General features: G+C 31.9%; 1 protein-coding gene across 1 annotated transcript; it reads left to right on the forward strand.

Moving 5' to 3' along the window:
- The first annotated feature begins 15,357 nt into the window (after positions 1 to 15,357).
- Positions 15,358 to 17,284, forward strand: LOC106358067 (sinapine esterase). Its single transcript, NM_001315789.1, is given in 5 exon segments — positions 15,358 to 15,622; positions 15,761 to 15,979; positions 16,066 to 16,214; positions 16,533 to 16,809; positions 16,893 to 17,284. Coding segments are annotated over 5 exon segments (1,170 nt in total). The 5' UTR covers positions 15,358 to 15,360; the 3' UTR covers positions 17,156 to 17,284.
- The last annotated feature ends 1,190 nt before the right edge of the window (positions 17,285 to 18,474 follow it).

Raw genomic sequence — 18,474 nt, forward strand, 5'->3', positions numbered from 1 at the left:
AATTGCTAAGCATATTAGATACATGGTTGAAGGTTACAGTATTGGCACTTTGTGAGCATGTTCTCTTAGTTGACTTTAGCCAAATAATGAAGGATGAATATGATTTTCAGATATCTGTGAACAATTTTTTTTATCTTTGCCAGCCTTTGGTGACAAGAGAAACCTGCCAGTTTTATGGTTCCTGTAAGAAATTTACTATGATAAAAAGTTTGCTTTTGGCTACTTTAAAATATTAACGTTTAGTATTTCAAACTATATTTTTCATTGTTGAAGCCCGTTTACTCAGTGTGCTATATTTTCCAAACAAAACTATGATTAAAAGTTGCATATGGCTTTAGTTCAATCAGTTTACTTTTCGGACCTAGTACATAAATATTTTGGGAGGGTTGTATGTAATATAACTTGGTAATTTTTGAGAAATTACAGAATGTGATTTATTACAAAACCAGTCAAAAGAAAAATTCATATGCAATACATATATGCTTCTATCAATGCATCATACTATCAAAAATGTCAATGGGGCATTCCGAGAATCGAACTCGGTACCTCTCGCATCCAAAGCGAGAATCATACCACTAGACCAAATGCCCGATTGCTTAGATTATTAGACACATGGTTGAAGGTCACGGTATTGACACTTTGTGAGCATGTTCTCTTAGTTGACTTAACCCAAATAATAAAGGCTAAATATGATATTCAGAAATATGTGTGACTATTTTGTTTATCTTTACCAATCTTTGGCGACAAAAGAAACTGCCAGTTTGATGGTTCATGTAAGAAATTTACTACCATAAAGGTTTTGCTTTTTCCGAGTCTAAAATTTTAACGGTTAGTTTTTCAGAAATACAGTATTGGCACTTTGTGAGCATGTTCTCTTAGTTGACTTTAGCCAAATAATGAATGCTCAATATGATTTTCAGAAATCTGTGTGACCATTTTTGTTTTTCTTTACCAGCCTTTGGTGACAAGAGAAATCTGATAGTTTGATGGTTCATGTAAGAAATTTACTACAATAAAATTTTTGCTTTTGGCGAGTCTAAAAGTTTAACGGTTAGGTTTTTAAACTATATTTTTTTCATTGTTGAAGCCCGTTTACTTAGTGTACAATATTTTATGTTTTCCCAAACAAAACTAGGATTAAAAGTTGTATATGGCTTTAGTTCAATAAGTTAACTTTTCGGACTAGTACATAATTTATTTGGAGAGGTTGGTTGTATGTGATATAAACTAGGAAATATTTAGGAAATAATGAATGTGATTTGTTACATGAACAGACCAAAGAAAAATTTACTTGCAATACTTATGAGCTTTTATGAATGCAACATACTATCAAAAAATATCAATGGGGCATTCTGAGAATCGAACTTGGGACCTCTCGCACCAAAGCAAGAATCATACCACTTGACCAAATTTCCGATTGCTAAGCATACTAGATACATGGTTGAAGATAATAGTATTTTCACTTTGTGAGCATGTTCTCTTAATTGACTTTAGCCAAATGATATAAGGCTGAGTATGATATGTTTCTATATATGCAACAACAATTTTCTTTTAGCTTTGCCAGCCTTGGTTGACAAGGGAAAATTGTCAGTTTGACGTTTCTTGGTAGCAATTTACTACAATAAGGTTTGTTTTTGAAGAGTCTCGAAGTTTAACAATTCGTTTTTCAAAGGGTATTTTTTTATGGTTGAAGTCTATTTACTCAAAGTGCAATATTTTTCTACTATTCCCAAACAAAACAAGGATTAAAAGGTTTTATGGTTCAATTTCAATCAGCTACTTTTTGCACCTAATTCATAATTTTGGAAAAAGGTTATATGTATTTATAAGGCTAGGTAATTTTAGGCATTACTGAATGTGATTTCTTACAAAACCAAACCAAGGGAAACATTCACATGCAACACCTATGAGCTTGTATGAAGGAAACATTTTTTCCAGAAAGATCAATGGCGCATTCAGAGAATCAAACTCTCGCACCCAATGAGAGAATCATACCACTAGACCAAATGCCCTATTTCTAAGGATATTAGATATAAGGTTGAAGGTCACACAGTATTGGCACTTTGTGAGCATGTTCTCTTAGTAGAATTTAGAAAAATGATTAAGGCTGAATATGATATTCTTAAATCTATTTCACCATTATTTTATATCATTACCAGTCTTTGGTGACAAGAGAAAACTGCCAGTTTGATTATTTTCGTAAGAAATTAGCTGCAATAAGGGTTTGTTTTTTACGAGTATGAAAGTTTAACGGTTAGTTTTTTCAAACAACTTTTTTTTTCATGGTTGAAGCCCGTTTGGTCAGTGTACAATATGTTTTTGTTTTTTTTTTCTTTCAAAATTATGATTAAAAGTTGTTTATGGATTTAGTTCAGTCTGTTGAATTTTGGACCTAGTACATAAACATCTGGAAAGGGTTGTTAGTAATATAGACTAGGTTATTTTTAAGATTTGCTGAATTTGGTTAGTTACAAAACCATACCAAAGAAACACATGTAATACCTACTAGAGTTTGATCTGTGCACCCGCACAGATGTTTCATTTTGTTTTATTTTATAAATAAATATTTATTTTTTATAAATTGCAATATAAATTTTTATATTTATGAGTATTAAATCATTGTTAACATGAAATTTCTAAATACAGTAATTTTTATAGTTTATATTGAATAATTTTACTTTGTCTCTTAAACCGTCCATTATATCATCTATATTTTAAGAATATAACATGTGAATCCACAGGAATGTGTTTTTATTTTTTCGGTTCAAAATTTCAATGTATGATAAAAAAATTATATATCCTATTCAAACTTTGGTGCTATATATTTTATACTCTCAAACATTTATCATATTGAATTTATATTGGGTTAATATTTATATGAAATATACGTAAAATAATATATTTCATATTAATTCATATTTTAATTATTTATTATATAAATGATTTTTATGTGGCTTTTGCTTTTTAGTTATTACTAATAAGTGCTAAGAAATATAACTAATCTTTAAAACAATATTATGTTCTAAATTTAGTAAATGAATGCTTAAATAGATTTAGGTGGCTTTATAGTTGTTTTTGTCATTTTAATTAATTAGTTATTAATAATATAACATTAATATATTTAAAACGATTTTTCATGGGTATATCTTGTTTACAAATCAATATAGAATTAATTTTTTATCATGTTTAGTAAATATTTATTTTAAATTTATGGTGTTCAAATTATTTTGAAAATCAAATTAGGCATGTTTGATGTTTGTTCTAATTGATAAAAAAGACAGTAAATTTTAAAGGTTAAGATTAAGGAGTTTTTCAGTGGCATTAGAATGTAATTTTATAGTTAATTTTAAGGGTTGTTTTCAAAAGTCACTTAGGGTTTTAATAATATAGATGAGCTCGTATGAATGCAACATATTTTTGAAAAAAGTCAATGGGCAATTCTAAACAACCAGACAACAATTGTGTAGAGAGCGTGAGTTCAGCCATGGCAAAGGTGAAAAGTTGACCTCCACTTTTTTTTTTTGATAAAGAAAGGTTGACCTCTAAGTGACAGAGCGGAGAGGCTGTGAAGCAGAGGAGGAACATGAATTTTAGATGAGAAGAAATGGAGTACTAGCGGTGGAAGAACTGGTACAAGGTGCCTAACGACGACCTGATGTATGTGCTTGACGAAAGCTGAAAGGAGAGCGATTGTTGCAATCAGGCTGAGACTTTGGGATTCAACAATAATATTGAATCCTTAGAGACTTGACTGAAAACACCCAAGACCGCTTGTCATCATAATTTGCCAAGCTTGATATGAAAGCACACACCCCATGAGTTGTGTCGAACTAAGACTTGGGTCGGTTACAAGAACAGCAAACGGCGACGATGACGGAGGTGAAGGAGGCTGAGTCAGGAACGGCGTGGATACACAGCCAAAGGGAGTCTGGTCGCCGGTGAAAGTATCCGAGTCAGCGTAGAGTGATGATATAGACGCCTCGGAAATGCAGAACCTAACAGATCTGGTGAGCCAAGCTCGGACTGAGTAGATCCGGTGGTTTTTCTTGCACAGAGAGGAGCGGGCGCCGAGGAACAGAGTAGGGTGGACATCGACGAAGAGGGAAGTGGGAGGGACGACGACGATGGGAGCGGTGCAAGAAGCAGTGGCGATGAGATAGATTGAGACAGCGACAGAGGTGAGGTGTATAGTAGTGAGGAGCTCACGGATAGGCGATACTATGGCAAAGAAAGTTGACGAAAGACAACAGCGACGTGATGAAAGACGACGGCGTTAAGCAAGAGGGAGAACAGGAGAAAAAACCAACGGCGAAGCCGGTGAGTATTAGAGATATGTTGGGCAGGAAGATATGTATCTTAGGACCAAGTCTGTGAAGTCTGTGAAACCCATGAAGACCCTCAAGAATAAAAGGAAAGATTTGAAGAACAAGTTACTCTCAAGATATTCTAGCATATTTACATTAAGTGTTAGAAAGTTAACATTATCTAGTGTTAACATTATGTTAATGTTACCACTATATATATGCATATTGTATTCTCTTATAAAATACAACACAATAATATATCTATTCTATTATACTTTACAGTGAGCTCGGTCGGCACCGGCGTCTAGAAGTCAAGCTGAGGATGGCGCCTAGGGACCCGTGTAAGGTATATTTCTTAACTAAAAGGCGAACGAACTCTCTGGTTTTACCCGTTGCATTGTATAGCTTAACTCTCTGTTTGGTGAGGCAGTCATCTGCGTTGACTCATTGCGAAGATTCTGGACATCGAGAATGACGGTGGTGCAGGGAAGTATCTAAGATTACAGGAGTGTTTTAGTGGATCTAAGAAGAAATTACTTGTTTTAAATGATAACGTCACGTTAATTAGATGTCCATTTAGTTGAGTGCAGTTGAGTTAACCCACATTTAGCATGATTTCAAAATCTCATATAGCTTTTAAAAATTATAGTTAATTTTTTGTAAAATAATTCACTATTATATAGTTCTTATTAGGATGAACCAGAGGATTTCTGTAATTTTCAGTGTCTCCATGCTTCACCAATAATATTGGTGCTAGATTTTGACCCTCACGTTTGTGCGGATATTTTTCCATTTTATAAATGTATTTGATATTATTATAAGTATTTTAAATATATAATTTCAATTTTAGTGTTATATATTGTGTAACTCTATAAAATTATTGTTTATATTTTTTATTCGACATTATTAATATATAGTGATTTGTTTAATATATTTCACTTTTTTATTAATTTTTATTACTTACGAATATATTTTGAGTTAGGTACAATAAAATAATAATCTGATAATCAAATAGAAAACCTCCTTCAAAATATGTTTCTTCTTTAATTTATACATTTTACAGTATTATGTCCCCGGGTAAATTTATGCTTGCATCTAAATTCTTAAAAAATGGATTATAGTGTTCTTTACTTGTTGTTTTTTACCAAAATTGAATTTATTATGCTTATTCAAAAAAGAATTATAAGATATTTGTTGATATATTTTTTACTCGGTATAGTAGCATCGTATTATTATATGTTAGCCATGATTTTTTCAAAGCTACAAAAACAAAATAAATAATTTAAATAGTAAAATAAGAGAAGAACTAAATATACCGCTTGTTTTCAGATTATATACGTTCTGCCCTTGTTCTAAGTTTGTTGCAGAGAAAGCTCTTTTATTTGTTTAGTTTGTATTTTGCCTTCTTCGTTCTATGTTCTTTTGTCTGTACTTTGTCTTCTTCTTTCTATGTTCCTGTATTTTTTCGGATGCAAAAGCAAGGAAAATAGCTTCATGAATATAAGCAATTGAAAGAACTGATATATAAATACCCATTTTGTAGATAGGAGTTGGTGATGTTTATTGTTACCTTATTTGCTGATAAAACGTTGATTTTTCAATCTTCTACCGAAAATAAGCTTTTTGAACATATTACTTTTTGGCTAAAAAAAGAACATAGTACTTTTTAGTTTCAAAATTTTAACCTGAGATGAACAGTTATGAGATTGTTTAGTTGAGAATAAGAGGAAACTAAATCTTAATCAAGAGTAATCATAAAACTTGTATGGAATGTTGTTTGATCAGTGAAGAACGCAACAGAAAATAGTAAATGGAGGATATGAAAGAGATATGAAGAGAGAGATATAGATGATAAACAGTTTCAAGAACGTGGTGATAATGTGAGAGATTTTAGGAAAATTTATTTGTGCTTTAGAAAATCTGGTCGAACACATTTATTTATCAACATTTCTTTTCTTTTTTAAAAACATTTATGCCATGTGTCACTATTTGATTCGCCAAGCGACTTGCACTTTAGTATATAAGGGATATGTAATACATTTTAAAATTTATTTATTTAAAAGTTGAATGGTGGCAACTGCCCCAAAACTTTTAAAATTTTGGATCTACTTAGTCTTAGATTGGGGCAGTTGCCACCATTCAACTTTTAAAATTTAGTGCAAGTTACAAAGACCTATAATTCTTGCTCCCACTAATAACTCTTTTTATGCCCCCATAACCACATAAATGGTTAATCTTTATTAATGTTTCCTTTTTACCATACTTTATAGACAGTTATTGATAACATTCTATTTTTTTTAAAAAAAATATTATTTATCATCTATATGGATTAGTGTTCTTATATATTAATAATGTGTTTATTTGGATAGCATACTATAGAGGTGGGTGCTCGAGTCCCCGTTTGAATTCGGTTTTGATTATTCAAGTTTCAGATTTTTTAAAATAGAGATTTCAATCTCATTCGAATATTTATAAATTTCGGTTTAGGTTTGGAGCAAACCTTTATGAGTTCGGATTCAGGTACCTATTTAGATTATGTAAAAATTCACAAAGCCACAATATATTAAAATCGTCAGAATTCAAACTAAAAATATAACATGTAAATTTGAATAATATATGACCAAATACCTAAAATTAACATATAAGTTTGTTTAGTTTTAATATTTGGATGAAAAACATATAGGTATTTCAAATAGTTTTGATGTTTTGAATATTTTTGAATGTTTTGGAATAATTAATTTTGGCTATTTTTAGATAATTTTTGGATATATTAAGTATTTTTGATATTTTGTAGACAATGAAACTTAAACAATAGTTAATATAGTTATGTATATAACTGTGATTAAGTATTTTGGGGTACCCAAAATATATTGGATCTGTCGTGTTCGATTTCAGTTCTTCAAATATTAAAATTTTGGATACGTGGATATTCTTCAAGTTTCAGTTTGGGTTCACTACAATGTTGTAGGCATGTCTGGTTCGTAGGATCCAAACATTTTACCTAGCCCTAGTATATTAGATTATTTTTAAAATTGTACTTTATATAAAAAAAATTTGTAACATATTATACATAATTTCTATAACAAATCATCAAAATAATTACTAACAATGATATAATGTTGAAAATATGATTAGATGAATATGTGTAATTTTGTTTGTACTCAGTTTTTTGGGTAAAAGTTTGTACTCAGGTTTTTATCTTGTTTAAACCTAATAAATGTATGGGAATTATATGTTCAGAAAAGTAGAAGTTTAATATGTAAATTTTAAATATAATATTATGTATATTATAATTAAAATTTTAACATAAAAAAAATTATATTCCCAATCAAAATTGTTTACTCCCTCCGTTCCTAAAAGATCCATATTCTAGAGAAAACTTTTGTTTCAAAAAGATACATATTTTATATTTTTAATGCAATTTTTGTCATCTAATAATCATAAATTGTGAAGTTTAAGACCATTTATTGCATTTTTTAAAAATCTTACTGGTTAAAAATATATAAAATATAAAATTACAAAAAAAACTATGCATGTATAGCTAAATTTTAATATGTTTTATTAGAAGGGCTTATTTGCCATATAACCAAATAAAAAGAACAATTAGATTTGTAGAGAGTGTAGAGAGAGATAGGAAAAGAAAGTAGGAGAGAGGTTGTTGTTTTGGGTAGTTAGTGAATTTGTGTTTTTTGTTGAGTTATTGGAGTAAATTTCCGTTATTAAAAAATGTGAAAATTTTAAAACAAAAATCTTTTAGGAACAAAGGAAGTATAGATCTGCCACTGACGAAGACAGCTCATGAATCCCAAAAAGTCAATTTCCATGACCATAATCTCATCTACAACAGTTGAAACAATAATTATGTGTAGTTTCTCACTCATGCTACTACCAAATCATTCATTTTTTTTCCCAACTGAATTTTCATTGATATTTTGTTAACATACATGGGTGAAATACTAGAGCCGGAAGAACATATGAACTTCCCCGGAAACCAAGCCCAAACGAGGGAGACGATAGCCCAAGAAACAGGCAACTAAAGACCAACTGGAACAGCAAGATACAAACTAAATTCCTTCAACTAAACCATAACCTATCAAAAGTTGATAGAAACTAAACTTAATTGTCTTACGATAAGCCGAAAATTTTACCACAAACACAGCAAAAAAGCATGAACCATAGAAGAACTTTGTGAAGAGCAGGAACCCTCATCTGAACCACCCGTTCACGATGACCACACACCAACACTATGGCGAAACCAAGACCAAAACACTAACGAAACAACACCCAAGAGAACTCACAACTCAACCGCACCTTCATCCGGAGCCTCAAAACTACCACCTCTTTCTATTGCTTCAACACGAAGAAGCCACTGAGGAAATCCAGAGGCCGAGGACAACCTAGAAATAGCATTTATTCAAAGGGAAGGAGATGAATTCTCTCGAACCTGGGAAATTGAGACGTAACCTGAACCAACTCTTCTTCTCGACAATAACCTTCAGCTGCTCTCCACACACCACTATTGTTCAGCTACACCGTTGTTGTATCGCAGACATACAAAGCCAGCTTCTAAACTCCATGACAGATCAATCAAGATCAATCTCAGAAGACTAGCAGAAAAGCCACAAACTAAACGAGACCTTAACAACGAACAACTTCAAAGGTGAGCGAGAACAGACCCACTATAGGATAGATACCGCAGAGACCATAGGGAGAAGAGGCTCCATACTCTTTAAGCACAAGTCCCGCGCCAAGACAAGTAGATCTAGAGATTAAAAGGAGAAACAAAATCTGATGCCGGTGAGAAACAAACCGTACACGTCTTCATTATCTAGAAAAGACCCGCCTTTAGCGTAGGACTCTGTAAACGAACTTCACACGCCACCACACTCCTCCACGCCGGAATCTTCACACCCATCCAACAAGTCGGATCCTCACCACACCTTCAAAGGATAACCAGAGAACACAACAACAAAGCAAAGAAATTCGACTCCGGTGCTGTGAGAGCCAGCAGAGTCGACCGCCGTCAAACCCTAGATCTGGTTTTCTCCCTTTTCTCTTTTCTTTTCACACCCAAATCATTCATTTTATGGCCCTGTTTTGCACGCATCTATTTAAATATTAATTGAAATATTGTTAGACAATTTTTAATCTTGACTATTTTTCTCCTCCACAACAAGTTTGTGTTTAAGTGTAATTTTGCTAAGATTAGTACTTTATATCATGTATTTTCATGCTAGAAAAACGTTCAGAATGTTATATTTGTGTTTTTTAGTTGATTAGTAAATTCGAATTTAAATGAAATCACAATCAAATGTGAGACTTCTTCAAAATTGTAGAGATTTTGCTAAGATAAGATAAGATAGGGATAATATTAAATACAGACTCCGAATGGTGACTACGGTTTGAGCGGTGCGGGACAAGCGGTTCACTTGCGGTGCGGTTTTAACAGTTATAAAAAAGTATAGATATATAGTATATATAGAGATCTTTGTTACTGTTAACTGCGGTGCGGAGCGGAGCGGTTGTAAACATTCGAAAGCCACAGTATGAATGAGGAGTTGCAAATGGTCAGCTGGAAATTCAAAACGATGAATACTAAGGTTATGAGTGGGAGGGGCAGGACAATGACAGATCATATGTGTTTCAGGAGAACTGCTTTTAAATCTCCATTCTCTGTTTTTCTGTTTCTAAAAATAAAAGGTAGGACAACTGCATATTTGATTTTTTTTTGTCTTTTTGTGCAAAAGGCAGTTCTCCTGCCTCATTTTCTAAACACCCACTTTTTAAAGAGGTTCACCATTGTCTCTCTCTTCTAACCAATAAATTTTTTTTCTACAAATTAAATTTTAAAAAATTATTTTACTCTTTTCTCTTATTTCCCATTATTAGGTAACTTCACTTATCAAATACAAATACAGTAGATTTAATTCTTTTTTTTTCTTGTCAACATATAGTAAATTTTTCTACAAATTAATGTTTTTATTGTTTTATCTATAATATATGAATTTAAAAAACGACTAATATTTATGAGGCTTCAAATTTAGAACCACAGAGTTTAATAACAATGAAGCTTTCGTAGAAACCACATACATTACATGGAATATATGTATTAGATATTTTTAAATATGTAATCATCAACCGGGTTTTTTATTTTTTAAAATTTATATATATATATATATATATATACAATAAGTATAAGTCTAGCTATATAATAAACAAGAAAATATTATGTAAACTGAAATTGATAAAAACCAAATAATTAACGGCTCAAATTACCATATTTATTTATTCTTACAATTGAAGTCTTAAATTTTATGAATATAACAAAATAAGAATAGTATATGAGAACCAAAAAGGAATTTTTACATTCTTTCTTAAGAAAATAAAATTGAAGAGGAAATTAGTTAAATAGTGATAGTTAAACATTAACTAGTAAATATTAAATTTAATAATAATTGAAAGCACATTAATTCTATGTTGATTTTTTAAAACCGGGTTTTGAAATTGAACATGTTCACTGGTTTTATCGGTTTTTAGCCGGCTTTACTTGTTTTTTCTGAAATCCATGTTTTAAACTGAACCAGACTCGACTTTTTCACTGAGTCATGTTGGACTGGTTCGATCAGCCGGTCCGGTTTTCAAAACACTAGTTTAATATTGCAGATATGTTATGGGAAAATTTAAATATTTTTCAATAAATTCATTTATCTTTGTTATGTATTATTTATATTATATGTTGATATTTTGGTGTAATTTTTATTTTTTAAATATATGATATGCATTTTTAACTGCTTTTGCCATTCATAACTTCAAAAATAACTTGTCATGCTTGATCTGCATCTCTCCTGTATGATCCGCTTGATCTACACTTGTCATGCTTGATCTGCGTGATCTGCTTGAACTGCTTTTACCATTCAAAACCTAAAGTGAGATCCAAAAGAGAAAGAAGGCGTTGGTTTTGAATGCATCGGAGACAATCGCTTATTAATCCCAATGCCTATTTAGTAATAATATATCCTGATATCTCTTGATTTTGATGAGTTTTAAATTCATATTTTATACTTATTATGATCATTCTAGGTTGCATTTAGGTCTTAAATTGTAGTTGCATACATAATTGCATTTGACAGGGTCTAAATCGCACAATTGGAAACTTTGGGGTTGATTCGGGTGGACCATTTTGTACTTTTGATTGTTTTGGGGTCAATTCGTAAATATCCAAAAGAAGAGGGACCAGATGTGCAAAACATCCCAAATCCACCATTGTTGCTTCACGACTTCTCCGTTGCGAGAAGATGACGAGCACGACGGCGGAGGCGGATACCACGGCCTGGAGATCCGATCACGGCGAGGAGGAGACGACTTGTACATGAGAGCTTTCCGATGAGGAGTTCCGACGGTGAGGCTCAGTCCCGACGGCGACGAAGAGACGAACGGTGTGAGACTGATGCTGAACTGATCTGCGACTTGATTCCGGTGACGGCGAGAACGAAGAAGAACAAGACGGACACGCCGGTGGTGAAGCAAGGACTCGCCGGAGAAGCTTGATTTGGAGCTTCCGTGCTGTGGTTTGCTCACGAATCGAGCCAATGATGGAAGAGGAAAACCGCGGGTGGCCATTGCGGAGTAAGAGATGCCGTGGAATCGAGGCAGAGAGTTGAGTGGTTTGGAGGAGACGCCACGGCTGTACGACGCGGATGAGCTCAGTCCGCGGGTATAGGCGATGACGAAGGACGCGGGCCATGCAGCGCGGGTCAAGACAGGCCGCAGATTTCAATCCGAGACGTCGAGTTCTGAAGCAACAGGCCGCGGACCACGGGCGCGGGTTGGAGCCGTCCGCGGTCATGACATGATCAGCCAATCCATTTGTTTTCGGGTCAAACCCGGGTTTGTCGGGTTGACCCGGTTCGAGTTTTAGACCTTTATAAATACTTTTTAGACCTAATTTTAGGGATTATCTTATGATCTATCAAATAAAAGAACATTTTGGAGAAAAGATTAAATCTTAAATCTATTTTCTTTGTGTTTGTTGGATTATATTGATCACTAATCATGATTAGCACCAAATCATTTTTGATTCTTGGGCTCATCATGAAGGGTAGTGAGTAGTCATTTTTGGATTCATGGGTTAGGGAGATTAAGGGTGATTAAGCTAGATCTAAGGTGTTTAGGTATAGATCAATCTTATTCTTTGCTAGTAGAGTGTTTTTAATGCAACTCTAGAGTTGATCTCTCTAAAGTTGAGCTCTAGGTATTTCATACCCGGAAGGTGTTTGATGAAATACCTGAACCAACTCTCCTAAGCTTTTAACATTCTTTACCAAAGGGATTTGTTGTTAAAGGTGTTAAGATGACTAGTAGACTTGAGATTAATGATTACTTAGATAACATTCAACCAAAGGAATTTGATGCTTGAGTTATCTAGGTAAATGAGCATTCATCTAGGGATAGGGTTTGCTTAGGATTGTGTCTAGGTCTAAGGTAGATATAGATTGGTTGAAAGTTGACACCTTTAGGTTGAATCTTGATCACCCAAGATCAATTCCCATAGCCCATGAGTTCTCCCATCTTATAAGAAAGAAAGCTTTGTCCTTTATTGCATTTTAGTAGTATTCTAGTTCAAAAACATCTCACCAATTGATAGCACTTAGATTAAGCATGGTCTTGCATTCCCTTTGCATCATAATCACTTAGAACTGGTTTGACATCCTTTATACTACAACATTTGATTAGAAGCCTTGAAACTCCTATCACCATATCCATACAGCCTCTTCGATCGATGGGACGTATTTTGTTGCATATTGGTAATACGCAGGCAATGGTTTTGACCATTGAGGACAACTCCAATGGATGCATTTGTATTAGGCCATGTACAATGGTTTGTAATTCAACACCTTACATTTTTTCTTTTAACATTCTATATCATTTTTTTTCTGCTTAATTATTCAACACCCACTTAATTTTTAATATTTACAGTGGTTATGTTTAATAAAATTCAACACCATACTTCTCTATTTCTAATTCAAATTGTATCTTTTATAGTTCACTAACTAAATATTAATAATAACTTTGATTGTAACTAAAGTAACTATATTTATTTTATTTTATTTTTCTATTTACTTTTTAAAAATAATTTTGTATATATATTTGGGTGTGTTTAAAAACAGAATTTGAAACTAATAATTGTTGAGATTTAAATACTTAAAATAAAAATTAGTAAAATTTCAGTTGTTAATTTTTTTATTGTTATGATCTATTTAACTAAAAGGAAAAGTTTAAACATGGAATATCATAGTGGAAATTAATCAATTTCAACCATATAAACACGACCCATTTCCGCTACTCTACTCTTATTTGTTTGATTCATTATTAGTCCGCTATCGAGATAATATATGAAACTCAACAAAATCCTCAACTCTGCATTTTTGAGTGACAAAGACAACGACGACCACTCTCCCATTGATTCTCCATTAATAAAGAAGCTCACTCAACATAAACTTTTTTCATTTAGCAAAGAAAACATTATTTTTGTAACTAATCTCAACATAATTTTCTCTCGATATTTATTGAAATGTCAATATTTATGATGATTAAATAGTTATATTTATGTATAAACTATTTTATTTAATATGTTAAATTTATGAAAAGAGTTAAAACAAGAGTCTGATCAAAGAGTCAGAATTAACATAACTACAGTATAGATTTATCTTAGACATAGGATTATCTAACTACTGGCTAAAAAACTTAACTGCAGTATGAAATCTTGGTTTAACAGTAAACTAGATTCTGACCCGCTCTTAAAAGAGCGGATACTTTTTTTTGTTTTACATTCTTTTAGAATGTTAATTTTTATATTTATGTTTTTAGTCATATTTGTGTTTTTATTTGTATAATATTTCTCTTAAATGATTAGTAAAATATTTTAATAATTGTATTAAAATAGTTAGATCACTTCAATATCAATAGGTTGTGTTCATGTTTTTATAGAATAGATGATGGTTTAAGCAACTACTGAATAATAAACAAATAAAGAATTTTGCATGTTTGATAAAAATTGACTAAAGAAATCCATGCTAAAATAAAATAAATAAACTAAACTGCATTTTATAAAATCATATAAATTTAGAGATAAATAATAAGACAAAAATAAGTTATACGCTAAATTTATTAATTTTATTTTAAATTATGTTTAAGTAAAACCATAATGAATCTAAACATAATACTAAAATTGAAAAAAAAAACTTAAATGTTGTTAACTGAAACCAAAAAAAAACTTTTCCTTTTGTGCTGTTTTAGATTCATAAAACTTAAAAGCTTAACGATAAATTAGTTGAACTGTAAATTAATATATATTTATAGTTTTTTTTTTGTTTTAAATTTCTGCAGATAGCCTGGAAAATCATCTAGTTTTCAATATAGTATTGTTGACTATTTTAATGACTAATTTTTGATATTTACGGTTGAACTATTTTTTTTTTTTGATCAATTTACGGTTGAACTATATAACCAAAAAAATAGCTGCATCTCCATGACTCCACCCCAGCAAATGGTTCTGAGTGAGCTTTTCTCTCTTTATTTCTATATATTAAATTTGCAAGTGGACTTTTGTCCGTAATGCTAGAATTGTTGCTAAATATAACTTCCAAATCTTCGGATCGGACAACCATTCTAAGTATATTTGAATTTTGTGGTCGACATGCTAAATATATAATATCACGTGGATGTTTATCATACTAGTAAGTAGTAAACTATAAGAAATGTCAGATAATGTTTTAATTAACATTTAATTAGACTATTATGGAAGTTTGGTACGTCTGGGGAAAGATTTTTTCAATTAACTATTAAAGAAACGTACAGAACTAGATTAACTTTAAGGGCTGAAATCCGGAAGGAATGGGTAAAAGATTACAGCATGTGTATCAATGCATGAATCTTATCTCTCTTTATAACGAGATAAGATCTAATAATTCATGCCTGAAAACTGAAATCTTGCATTATTTAGTGGTCTAAAAGGAACATAAGGATTTTGCAACGGAGACACGACTCGTATCTTCCCATGGCTTCTTCACTAAAGAAGCTTATCACAAGCTTTCTACTTTTCTTTTTCTACACCATTATCGTCGCCTCGTCAGAACCATCATGTCGCCGTTACAAATCGATAATCAGCTTCGGTGATTCCATCGCTGACACCGGAAACTATCTCCATCTCTCCGACGTCAACCATCCTCCTCAAGCCGCATTTCTTCCTTATGGAGAAACCTTCTTTAGTGTTCCCACCGGACGTAACTCTGACGGCCGCCTCATCATCGATTTCATCGGTACCTAACTCTCACGTAACAGACATTTTGGCGAAACCGTTCTTATCCTCTGCTTTAGTTCTTTCTTGCTTGGATACCGAGTTAGAAAACCCTTCTACCTCCTTGTAATGTTGTGTTCATTTTTGGTTCGTGTAACAGCTGAGTTCTTGGGACTACCGTATGTGCCGCCTTACTTTGGTTCCCAAAACGTGAGCTTCGAGCAAGGAGTCAATTTTGCTGTGTATGGAGCAACCGCTTTGGATCGTGCGTTTTTTATCGAAAAAGGAATTGTTTCTGATTTTACCAATGTTAGTTTAAGTGTTCAACTTAACACTTTCAAGCAGATTTTACCTACCCTATGTGCCTCGTCTTCTCGTGGTTAGAAACTTTTATCCTTGTTCTCTCATGTATGTATATGGTGATGACTTGAGCTTAGTTTTGATGGTTTAACATTTCGGCTTTAGATTGCAGAGAGATGCTTGGAGACTCGCTAATACTCATGGGAGAGATTGGAGGGAACGACTATAACTACCCCTTCTTCGAAGACAAAAGTATTAATGAAATCAAAGAGCTTACTCCTCTAATCATCAAAGCTATTTCTGACGCAATTGTGGTAACATATCTTTTTATATTTTCCAACAGAGGAAATCAGATGATCTTTTTATGATTCAATACTCTTTCTATTTCGCAAAAAATATTATTTTGACACCTTTCGAACAAATTTCAAAATTTGCAAAATATATATTAGTAAACCCTTATTAAGTAAATTAATTAAATAAAATTAATTAAAATAAAAATATGTTGATTATTCAAAATGATAAAAAAATAATATATATATATATATATATACTTGCATTGAAAATATAAAATTACACTCTTTTTAAAATAAAAATAAAAATAAAAAAAATAGTATTAATCAACAAAACTACAGGATTTGATCGATTTGGGAGGCAAAACATTTCTGGTGCCCGGAAGCTTTCCAGCTGGATGTAGCGCCGCGTATCTTACTCTATTTCAAACCGCAAAAGAAGAAGATTATGATCCTCTTACAGGCTGTCTCCCATGGCTCAACGACTTTGGAAAGCACCACGATGAACAGCTCAAGACAGAAATTAAACGACTCCGAAAACGTTACCCTCATGTGAACGTTATTTATGCCGACTACTACAACTCTCTGTACCGACTTTACCAAGAACCAACTAAATACGGTCCGCACATCCTTACTACCATGTTCTTGACCCTCACGGTTAATTTGATTCTTTAACTGATGGTTATATGGATACATTTTTAGGGTTTAAGAACCGACCTTTGGCTGCTTGTTGTGGAGTTGGAGGTCAATATAACTTCACTATTGGTGAAGAGTGTGGATACGAAGGGGTTGGGTATTGTCAAAATCCGTCTGAGTATATTAATTGGGACGGTTATCATTTAACCGAAGCCGCACACCAGAAGATGGCTCATGGCATACTCAACGGTCCCTATGCAGCTCCTGCGTTCAACTGGTCCTGCCTTGACGCTGCATCAGTGGATAACGAATCTTCTTTCGGTAGTTGAAAGTCATCTGTTCTTCTTTGTCAGTGCAAATTCTTTCAGCATTTTCTTAAAAAATAAACCGTAGTTTATAAATGCCAAAACAAATTGTCCACAAATATATTTTACGTCATAATAACTTAAACTTTTTTTTATTACCGTTCAATAGGTACATTTTCAAATAATTTACTTTTGATGAAACAGATGAACTCAAAACTCAAAACTGATTCCTGATTGATATATTAGCATACAAACTATAAAATATAAAGAAAAATTCCGTAAGAAAACGTTTTTAAGTTTTTGTCACGAAAATAGTATTCAATGAGGAGAATGATCAAAATAAGTTTTATTGAAGGGTAAAAGTATGTTTATACCCTAGTTTAACTAATATAAACTTAAAGTTTAGAGTTAAAAAGTAGAGTTTTGAAGATAGGATTTCAAATTTAAAAAAATAAAAATAAATATTAAAGTTTTTAAAATAAAAATGAGATATTTTGGTCATTTTCCTTATTGAGAACTATTTTGTGAATTTTGTTTTTAAATGACTATTTGAGAGAATTGCCCAAATATAAAATTCTAGATTCTGATATATTAGTTCAAATCATATGACAGTTATATAATTTAACAGAAAGCAGTCGAGCACAATTTAAACATATTAAAGTATATACAAAAATAATTTAAATATTGTTAAAAACTTCAAGCAGAACGTTTGGTCCTTCATGTTAGAATGTAAATATTTCTAAATATTAAGATTGTTAACTCGACTGCAAAATACCAAGGAGAAAAAAAAAATCAAATTTTCAAAATCAAATGATATAATTAGGATGAAACCATATAACATATTCTCATCTTGGGTATGGGGAAAAAAATCTTGGATATGGGGAAAGATATGAACTTTGGTCCAAAATCTTCTTATCGTCAAATTGTATTTTCTGCATCTTTGGACAACCCATACCGTATAATATTTAATTGGGTAGTTGGCGTAAACAAATACAAGAACGACGTGGATCATAAGTGCTGCTTTTGGAAGTTTGGTATGTTTCTAGAAAATCACATTCCCATATTTAGAAGAAAAATATTCGATGATAACAATAAAAATATCATTAATATAACACACAAAAGATTAAATTGACCAAAATAATTTAATTTTTTTTATCGAGGTAAAAAACACTAGTATTTCTAAATTTAACTAATCCAGATTTAGAGTTTATATTTGAGAAGTGAAATTTAGAATTTTTTTAAAAAATAATGATAATTGAGATTTTAAATTTAAAATAATAATTTTAAAAATAGTTTCAAATTCAAAATCAAGTTTCCAAAAAATTGAAATAATCAAAAAAGAA

The sequence above is a fragment of the Brassica napus genome, chromosome A7 (genome assembly GCF_020379485.1).
Source record: "Brassica napus cultivar Da-Ae chromosome A7, Da-Ae, whole genome shotgun sequence".
Taxonomy (NCBI): domain Eukaryota; kingdom Viridiplantae; phylum Streptophyta; class Magnoliopsida; order Brassicales; family Brassicaceae; genus Brassica; species Brassica napus.